This window comes from Scleropages formosus, chromosome 15, assembly GCF_900964775.1.
Source record: "Scleropages formosus chromosome 15, fSclFor1.1, whole genome shotgun sequence".
Classification (NCBI taxonomy): domain Eukaryota; kingdom Metazoa; phylum Chordata; class Actinopteri; order Osteoglossiformes; family Osteoglossidae; genus Scleropages; species Scleropages formosus.
In genome coordinates, this window is record NC_041820.1 from 666,839 (window position 1) to 677,122 (window position 10,284).

A 10,284-nucleotide genomic window follows, 5' to 3' on the forward strand; every position below is an offset into this window, starting at 1 on the left:
GTTGTTGAGCTCACACACTTTGTGCCCAACTGGTTGTAACCCCTCCCTCTCTGAACTGCCCCCCCCCCCAGGTCACAGGGTGAAGCTGGAGGACCCCCAGAAGAGCATGCAGTTCCCGGACCGCCTGAGCGAGCTGGAGCGCTTCCAGGGGGCGCGTCTACGGATGGGACCGGGCAACAGCAACCCCCGGCCCAGCCAGACCCCCTTCGGGCAGAGCTCGCAGGCGCAGCTCCAAGGTGCCGTTTGCACGTCCGGCCAACGCGCGCACGCACGCACGCATGCAGGCAGGCAGGCAGGCAGGCAGGCAGGCAGGCAGGCACACCGTAACGCCGCTCACGCGCGTTCGCCGACCTAGGTGCAGCAGAGGGGCACCGACGCGCCCGCTCTCTGCAGGGTGGGAAAGCCGGCGGTCCCGCAACGCGTCTGCGGGAATGTAGCGCTGCGGCGCGATGCCCCGAACGTGCCGGTGCCAACGCGCTTCGGGCGGGGGGTTGGGGGGACGTTACACGATGACGACGAGCAGTCGTTTGAAAACCCATGTCTGAGCTACCAGCCACAATGGAATGTCTGTAAAAGTGTGCAAACGTGCACGCCCACACACACACACACACACACACACACGGTCGGTGACGTGGATGCTGCCCACCCACTCACCAGTTCTCACACTCTTTCCCCGGGGCTGTGTGTGGGAGCGGTGGGCCGGTCGGTACCGCCGTATTTGGAGCTGTTTGTCAAGGTGCTCCGGCTGCTGCTGGGTGGGGCTCCTGTCTTGCCCCCCCCACCCAGGCCCCACCAGGAGTCCGCTGAGTTGCGGGTGTTGTTGTTGTGTGTTGACATCCTGCTGCCCGTGTGGCTCTCGGGGAGCGGGAGGCCCCCCAGGTAGCGCTCGTGCTGCGACCCCCCTGTGAAATACAGCCCTGAAAAGGCCCAGAGCCGCTCAGAGCGCCCAACTCGGGGCCTGTTTTCAGCGCAGGGAGCAAAGACGTTCGGACACCAGGGTTCCGGTCACGTCCGGCTCGTCCTGCGTGGAGCTCAGGGAGAGCGGGACAGGAGCTCCTCCGCTGGGAGTGAGAGCTTCCAAGAGAAGGACCCTGTTGGCAGAGACTGAGCATCACATTCCTCAGCGCACCTCCATGGCTGGGGAGGGGGGGGGGGGGGTGACTGAAAATGGCACTCGAGGCTTTAGCACAAACCGTCGCGCTGCAGACACAACAACGTAAATGTCGGTTCGAGGTGGGCTACCGCTGCCCCCCGGAGCCGTGGGGAATGTGAGGGTGGAGTTCATATGCAAGCATGTCAGCAGCTCCAGGTGTGTGTGTGTGTGTGTGTGTGTGTGTGGCGGCAGATGAACCTTAACCGCACACCATAACCATAGCGTCAAGTGTTACTGCGATGGCCCTTCCCTTCCCTTTGGGCAAACAGGTAAAATAATGTGTTTTACCACTTTGTTTTTAAAGCACGGTAACCCTCCCTGCGCTCTTTCAGCCGCGTGTCGCGCGCCGCTGCTTTCTCGCACAGTAAACACAGCCCCCCACCCCAGCGGAAAGCTGGCGGTGCTGGTGGGACACACACACACACACACACACGGTGCCATCGGTCCCACATGCAAATCACTGTGCTGTTTTCTCTCTCTGGGGTAACGCAGTGTCTGAGTTCAGCTGTTAGCACTACGCACTCCAGACGTCTGCGTGCGCTCGCACACACGCACGTGCACACACACACACACACACACACACACGCACACACACACAATTACATGCCGATGTTGCAAGCGCTTGTTTGCGTCCCAGACAGACACGCCGATTGATTCCACAGTCGTTACGGAACGTGCAGCAACAGGACTCGCCCACGCAGTCAGACGTCTACCTGTGTTTTCGTTCGGCTCGGGTCCACGTTCCGCGCCGCTGGAATGAAAGCGGTGTGGGGGGTTGGGGGGGTGGGGGGGTGGGGGGGGGGTGCACACACGCCGTTATGCCAGACACATTTGCCAATAGAGACGCCGGTGGATACAAAACAGCGACTGTTGTTCACGCTGCAGACACACGAGACGGAGCAGGAAACTCGGCACGAAATCTCCTCTGTCTCCGGGAAACGCGTGGAGGGCGCTGTCGGAGACGCCGTCCGTCTTTTAACGTTACGTCGCGGCATCGCCCGCGGGCCGAGCGCCGAAGCCGAAGCCGGAGCGCGTCCGTCGTCACGGCGACTAGTTGTACTCTCGCCATACAGCTCTAACTAGTAGCGTTTCGCTCGACCTTCACGTGTCCCGCAGGAGCTCCTCCGCGTGGAAGCGCTCGCCGTTACCGTGCGCCGGAAGCGTTACGCCCACGACGCGCCGGCTCCTCGCGCTGAGCCGAGGTGCGAAGTCGCGAGAATCGAGCAAACGTCCCTCCGTCTGCGTCCGGGTCGGGTCGCGTTCACGTGTCAGTCGGCTGACTACGCCGAGTGCGTGTCGCTGAGCGCTTTCTCCTGAGGAGCAGCGCTCGCTAGTCACTGACACTTCGCAAGTGAGTACCGTGCAGGCGGTGCCTTAACCACCTTAATTGTGTTTGTGTGGCCTTTGCTTCCGCTGATGAGCTCGGAGGTGAACGGAGCTCACAGTCACGCCACCGCGGAGCAGAAGTAGAAACGGACAGAGTGGAAACTGCGTCCCACGTGCAGGGATTTGTAACTCGACTCGTGAAAGAAGGTGCCGCCCGGTGCGTTAACCGCAGCGCCGTTGTGCGGGACGTGCCGAGGCTCCGCCCGCTCCGCCCGCTACAGGGTTAAAGAGCACGCGATGTGAAGCAGGACGAAGACCTCCTGTCACTGCGTCGCGTCGCCGCGTCTCGGCAGCCTTGAGCGCGGTGTCGGACACACGCTCGCACGCTGTCTCCGCTCCGTCCTCGAGCGAACCCTTTCCGCTGAGGAGACGCGTCAAAAGTTCCCTTCGAAAGGTCTCCCGCCTCCCGGACGGCGGGAACACGAGCCGAGGCGGAAGCGCACGGGTTCCGCTCGGGCGTTTCTACGGCGACGGTGCGAAAGAACCGCGTACCGCGAGCGTTACCGTGGCAACCGCTACAGGGGTACCGGCGTGCACTGAAAGTGTCTATTGAGCGCTCCCGGGGAGGGGGGGGGGGGGGGTCTCGGGCCGAACACAGAATCTTTCTCCCGTCCCGCTGTTTGTTTTGAGTCGCGTTTCCACCGAAGGCCCTACAGCAATATCGAATGTCTCCGCGAGCCGCCTCGCACCCGGCTTTCGGCCCGGCGGCCCCGCGGAACAAGGAGCCCCCCGGACAAGGCCCGCCATTGAGGGAGCGCCTCAATGACACGCTTCATTGCGCCAGCGCCAGGGGGCTGCGCCGCTGCTCTTCTCGGGCACGCTGCCCCCCCGTCTCCAGGTTCGCTCGCGACTCGGCCGCCATTTTGGCTCAAGTTCTGCCGAACCTGCCATTTTGGCTCGAGGTCTTGTTACGTCGAGCAGAGCTCGGCGAGGCCCCGGCGCCTCCAGATGGCTCGGCGCGCAAGCGCCGGTGATGCAACCGTGAGCTCACGCCCCCGGCGCTCCCCACCCCCCCCACCCAAATGGGAGCCCCACCCCGGGGCCTCGGAGCCTCATTAAGCGCCATAATCTGCGACTCGCTGTTGCTGTTGCCAGTGAGCCAATGAAAATATTTGAAGGAAATGTTTGTTTTCTCGGACGGATCACACGAGCTGCTCGAACCCTCCTCAATAACTCCATTTACGTGTAAGAATTTGCCATTGTGGAGCGAGCTGGGGCCGGTCCAAGTGCCTGAGCGCTGAACCCGGCAACTCCGAGCAAGAAGCGGCGTCGCTCCGAGGGAGGAGTGCGGCCAGGTGGTCGAGGGAGAGGTGCCGTCGAGCGCAGGCGCTGACCTTCACGGAGGTCACGGCCCTCCTTAGCCCCGAGTGACGGCCGGCAGGATCCCGAGTGAAAACACACCCATTTTCCGTTGCGTTTCTCTGTGTGTGTGTGTGTGCACGCGCTTCTTTGGCTGGGTGGGGGCGAACCGATCTGTGTACACAGCGCGTGAAGGTTTGCATGTAACAACTTGCACCATCTGTGACCAAAAGTAAATAACCACTATTTGCATATGAAATGGTCAGATGCCTGCGGTGCGGTCAGAGTGCGGTTTACATTGAGCCACTGCCCTGAGGGGTGAGGGGGGGGTCTGTCGCATTTTCCTTCCGAGTTGCTGAGTTGCTTCGTACCGAGACGCTGGGGTCGACCGAACCTCGTAGGAGCGGTGGGTCCGACAGCGGTCCACTTGGCTCCCGTCCCCCCGAGGGAGGACGGAGAGCTACCGCTTCCCGCACAGCGGCCTGTCCTCGCGGTCTCAGTCGGCAAAACCCACAAGCGCGGCGCGAGAGGACGCTTAATGGGCACGAACAGGAGCCACGGCACAAGTACGGAAAAGGAGAAGCCGGGTTTGGGCCGTGAAGCGCACCGGACGGAACCTGCGAATCACTGCTGCTCCACTCCGCTCCATGACCTCGTGTCCATTTTCATGTTTTACAGCTCTGTGGTCTGAACAGATGGACGCTCCAAACCTACCGCTCAAGACGTGCAAGGTAGAGGATGACCTGCGATGGTCAGGTAAGCGCTTTGAGCTCGCGTCCCGTAAGCGCCGCCTGCAGCCACTCCGTCCGTCCGTCTGTCCGTCGCACTGAGCTTCTCGTCGCTTCTCACGTCTCTCACCGCGTCCCCAGCGCACGCCGCTGTTCTTTCGCGCTCGTATCCCTTCCAAGTCGGCGACGCTCCTTCTCCCTGCCTGCGTCTGCATCTGTCAGTGACCCCGATCGCTGGGCCCCCATGCGACGCGATGCATTTAAAACCGATGCTCTCAAGAAGTAAATGTCAAAGTTGCAGTAAGGTTTTGGAAAGGGTGGGGGGGTCACATGAGGAGCAGCATTAGCTGCGAGGCGAGATGAGGAGGGAGGGACCGAGGCCGAGGGACCGAGGGACCGAGGCCCAGCGCCCCACCCCGCCCCGGGTCCAGCCGCACTCGGATTTGCGTGAGCCGCGTTCCTGTGGCTGCGGTCCGTGCCGCCACGTTCTCCGCCTCTACAAACGGCACGCAGGTGAAGAGCCGCAATTTGAATGGCAGCCGGGGGCACCTGAGAGCAGGTCGCAAAGCCGGCACCGTGCTCGCTTTCTGCCGCAAACAAATGGGCCGAACTCTGCTCCGCCGAGCCCTCGCGGGGGGCGTGCGGAGGGCGGAGGGGAGGGGAAGGGGGGAGGCCCGTCGCCACCGCCCCTTCGGAGCTGCGTCCTTAGTTGCTTACGGGGCTCCTACGTGCCGCCTGTACCGTGGGGTGGCGGCTGAAGCGCACGAGCCTATATTTAGGCGAGCGCACGGTGTCCCGGCGTTTGGGAGCCGAAGGAGTCGAACCCGCAGCGCCGCCGACTCTGGGCTTTTCTTCGCGTGAAACCAGATACCGGCCCCTGCGGCAGCCTGTAGCCCCTGGAAAAAAGAAGCAGAGGCTATAAAAAGAGAGATTTTCAGCTGAAGGGGAAAAAAAAACTTTCAGAGAGGAAAAATGAAAAAAGGAAAGAGAGAAATAAAAGGGTTAGAGGCGGTGTGTGTGTGTGTGTGTGTGTGTGTGTGTGTTTTCTTTTCTTTTTTCTGCAAAAGCGAAACCCAGTCCTCCAGACGTACAGGAAGATGCTGCAACAGGGCCGTGGCACGCCAAGGCCCCCCACCGCCCCAGGGCCTCTGCGTGACAGAAGCAGGCGGCACAAAAACAGCTTCGCGCTGCCCTCAAAATGCACATTTTACACCCCGGTCACGTGGGCCCGTTGCCTGCGAACACCGAGAGGGTCGCCAGAGTCGCCGGCGTTCCGATTTGATGCAGACGTGTGGGAGTCGGAAGGAGCGTGCGGACGCATCGAAGGAGTGTGTAGACACGCTCGCGGCTCGCTGACCGGATAGAAGCGGAACCGCAAAGAGGGGGCTGGAGACTGGTGCCAAAGGACAGTTGTTAGCGCGACCCGTTCTGTGACGTGACATCTGTGAAAGGAAGCTTTGTACCGTCACCCTGCTCACACCGCTGACGGTAGCGAAGAGAACGAGTGACGGTGCAGGACAGGTTCAAAGCTTCGTTACTGCTGGCGTCACATGCGCTTCACGCTGGCTCCTCGTTTTCCACATTCGATGTGCGTGTGGAAAGCTGCGAGGAGGTGAACGCACAAGTGCCGAAGGGGCTTTTCTGACCTCTTCTCCTCCCGCTCACCCTCACGCACGCTCATAGCCCCCTCCAGCGCCGTTATCGCCACGGCAACAGACGCGCAGTACCCCATGTCGCAGCTAGGGGGCAGCTCGGAGCGGAGCCCGCGGCACTGCCGACTCGACGCGTCCCCTGACCCGCGGCGGGGCCGAGGATGCCGGGCCGCAGCGACAAACAGCCGTCGGATGCCCGACGCGCCGAACCGAGGGCCGGCGCTCTGCCGGGGAAGGTGACGTGTCAGCGCTGGCCCGATCGAGCGTGCAGGTTACAGCGCGGCCACGCGGGCTGCCAGTATTTAGGGAGCGTCGCCCGACGCCACGAAGGCCCTGTCGACGGGGCTCCGAACGCACTGGCGCTCGCGTTTACCCCAAACGGCCGTCTCCCGTCTTCAACGTGACCGACTGCAGCCGCTGTTCGCCGTCTCACGTTCGCCTGTGTTTGACACCTTTGTTAAAAGAAGCGCATGTGGTGTCGCTGTTTTTGTGCCGTGTCCCACCGTACGTCTGTCTCGCATCACCTCTGTCCTTTCTCAGACACGGGCGGAAGGTAGGGACGCGACACCCTCGCATCCCCATCCACTACCCACTAACGGTAACCGTAGCTCTAATTTATAACTTACCCGCAGCACTGTCCGCGCTTTCAGGCGTCCGCTCGGGGTTTGGATCACGTCCCCTCCCGTACACCCAGGCAGCACGCAGCGGTCGAGAGTCTTTCTGGTTACCGTCGCTTTGGCCCTCGGTCACACGCTCTCCGCAATGTTCCCACAGGGACCACAGACCTGTTCCCCCAGAGAACCTCGTTCCCGTCGCTGTCGCCCTTGACGGACCCCCGCTTCTCCGACCCGCGGATGCACTACCCGGGCGCCTTCACCTACTCCGCGAGCCCCTCCGGCTCGGGCATCGGGGGCATCAGCATGACGGGCATGTCGGCCTCGTCGCGCTATCACACCTACCTGCCTCCGCCCTACCCGGGAAACCAGAACCAGAGCAGCCACTTCCAGACCAACTCCTCGCCCTACCACCTGTACTACGGTACAGGCTCCGGCTCCTACCAGTTCTCCATGGTGGCGGCCGGGGGGGAGCGCTCCCCTACCCGCATGCTGTCCTCATGCACCGGGGCTGCGGCCGCCGCCGCCGCCGCCGCCGGGGGCAACAGCCTGATGAACCCCAACCTCAGCAGCCAGAGCGATGGGGTGGATGCGGACGGGAGCCACAGCAACTCCCCCACCACGATGCCCACCCCCGGCCGGATGGATGAGTCCGTGTGGAGGCCGTACTGAGCAGGGCGGGCGAGAGGTCGCGAGGACGACGACGACGACGACACGTAGCGTCGTCCAAAGAGAAACAACAACAACACACGAGCAGAAAAATACGAAGAACAAACGCCGCACGTTTGGCTCATTTGCTCCCGTCGAACCCTTTTCCGCGTCAAGGAGACGCTCCCAGAACCGCACCGGATTTCCCAAGCGTGAGCATCCGGAACAAGGCGAGGCCCGAGAGCGTCGGTCCACAAACGTCCGAGTTGCGCCGCTGCGCAATGTTCAGTCCTCCCTCAGTTGTCAGCTTCGAAGCAAACACACACACACACACACACACTCTCTGCACCAGAGGCAGTCTGTCCTCCACCATAGGTACGGCACTAAACGTGCTGTTCCAGGGCCACCTCCTGACGGCACCACAGAAAGACGCAAGCAAAGTTGCAGCGATGACACGACTGGCCAGCGCACAGCGCACTAGTCATTACCCAGAATTCCAAAGGTGTAAACGCACGAAAGGTGCACGCAGGTGCGGTTTAATGTCGGCACGAGCCACGCCGGGCCGGAGAAGAAGCTGCGGGTCAAGCTGTCCCTCTTTCTCAAGTTACTTCGTGGGCTTCTTCTGCTGCTCAGGTGCATCGCGCAGACACGTCCGCTGGCGAAAAGCACAACCCCAACGGCCGCTGGGCGTCTCCAACACGTCCACGCGCTCGCAGCTGAACTGCTGAGCAGGTTCCCTCAGCCGGCTCGCCATGGACGTCGCCTGTACGTCCACCGCGGGGGCAGGACACGCGCATGTTTTCCACGTTCTCGAGGACTTCCTGCTCCAGATGTGCCGGCGCCCGTTGGCTGGCGCTCGCGTCCCATCGTATTGGCCTCCCGGTTGCGCGAACGAGACTTCTTCATAGTCCAGCATAAGAGCAAAGCCCACCTTGGTGTGAGCTGCTGGGGATGGCGGAGCGTGAAAAACAACTCGGTTTCTAAGTTGTTTTGTCCACCCAAATCGTAGAGGCCACCTGCCAACGATGGAAATCGGCCTCTTTTTGCTGCAGAGACCAAAGGAAGAGGTGGTGTGTCTTTCATGGAGCGTTTCGGTGCTTTAGAGACGTCTCGCCATCTCGCCACGTCTGCTTTTCACTCTGCGTTACTTTCATTTATACGATGCATGTTGATCCCTGTTTGGGACATGACATCATCACATGACATCATCACATCGCACGACATCACATGGCGGTTTCTTGAGGCCTGCATCGTTAGCTTAAACTGGACAGTTAAGGTTTGTGTTTCCTATTTATTTGAGCCAACTTTCAGGAAATGTACATTTACCACACGCTGGGTCAAAGTCTTCTTTTCCATTTACTCTCTTTACTTTTTCCACCTTGTCTTTTTCCATATAACATTTGAGTTTGAGCTACTGTAACATATTATAAGTTATAAAATGATCACTTCAGTAGTTTGTTTTCCATTGTAGCTTCGATGCACTAAAGCCGGTAAGAGCAGTTTGAGTGTGAAGGAACCCCAGCATCCTTCCATCCAACAAGTCAGATGATGAGAACGAAAAGAATCAGTATCAGCCAGAGCCACTTTTACCTTCTTTCTTCCATACTTTTTTCTCTAGTTTTCGCAGGACCCCATTGTCTTATAAAAAGAAGTAAAAAAAGAAAAAAAGAAAAAGAAGTAGCAGGAGTAAAAATCTCACTTTGCACTATTATTCGCTTATGGTTTGTCTACGGTAGACGAGGTCACGTGTTCAGATGCTCGTGTGACGGAGGGCAGCAAACAGCCCGGAGACCCGGAGGCAGAAAGACCCGGCAGCGCCGGCAGGGTGCGGGCTCTCCGGCCTCACGCATCGCCGCCCGGGAGGCCACGAGAGCTGATGCTGGGAAGCCGGTGCCGCGCGGTGCCGCCGGGAGGTGCGAGCCCACGGGACGCCGAGGTCGGGCCAGCGGGACCAGAACGCGGTGCCGCTCGGCTCAGCCTCAGCTGTCCTGGACCAAAGGTGGCGGATCTAGGGAGGCGGAGAAGAGGTGTTCAGAAGGAGGGGGTTACCGTTAAGTAGCAGCCAGGTTAGAGTTACGCTGAAAGTACAGTGAGGGGATCCTTCCGGAAACAGGTGCCGCTGTCGGGGGAAAACCTTTCGCCTTTATGAGCCGTAGCTCTTTTGCGGCGTTTCTGGTGATGACTCCTCACCTGAGCAGCGTACGTGCGCGGGCCGTCCGAGTGCACGGTGACGCGGCGCCACCCGAGTCGGGGCGTCGAGCAGCAGCTCGCTGTGCTGTGTGGGCGGCGCCAGGAGCAAAGGCAGCACTTAGAGCACTAATGAAGGCTGTGCCATGAAGGGTCTGGCTCTCATGTGGGGGAACACCTGGGGCTGCAGCTGAAGCATGCTGGGTAAATGCATAAATACATAAATAAAATTTCAAAAAAAAAAAAAAACTAAAAAACTGGTGGGATTTCCCAACCCAGCTGCTGGACCCCCAGAATCTCTAGTACCGTTTTGTCAGGATGAAATGAACCGATTGCCAGGACTTGCCAGGACTTGCCGGGACGGTGCTCTTTGACAATCAGCGCTTCGCACTTCGCTCCTTTTCATTGTTGTTCATCGACGAAAGAACGAACAGATAACGGGGAATAACGGTCACAGAACCGGGCTGCTGACCAGAACTTTCCAGACCTTTTAAGTGCTCTTCTTAATGCTGCTGCGAGTGAGTGAGGTGTGTGTGAGGTGTGTGTGTGTGCGCGGTGTGTGAGGTGTGAAACCATCAGCTTGCAGTGGGAGAGAAGCAGCAGCGGCCTGGCAGTTG

At 60.2% G+C, this 10,284-nt stretch overlaps 1 protein-coding gene across 1 annotated transcript in view; it reads left to right on the forward strand.

Moving 5' to 3' along the window:
* Positions 1-8,590, forward strand: part of runx3 (RUNX family transcription factor 3) — a 41,150-nt gene extending 32,560 nt beyond the window's left edge. Inside the window, exons 6-8 of the mRNA XM_029258375.1 lie at positions 72-236; positions 4,517-4,594; positions 6,993-8,590. Coding sequence (XP_029114208.1) covers positions 72-236; positions 4,517-4,594; positions 6,993-7,504 — 755 coding nt within the window. The 3' untranslated portion in view covers positions 7,505-8,590. The remainder of the gene's footprint in view (positions 1-71; positions 237-4,516; positions 4,595-6,992) is intronic.
* The last annotated feature ends 1,694 nt before the right edge of the window (positions 8,591-10,284 follow it).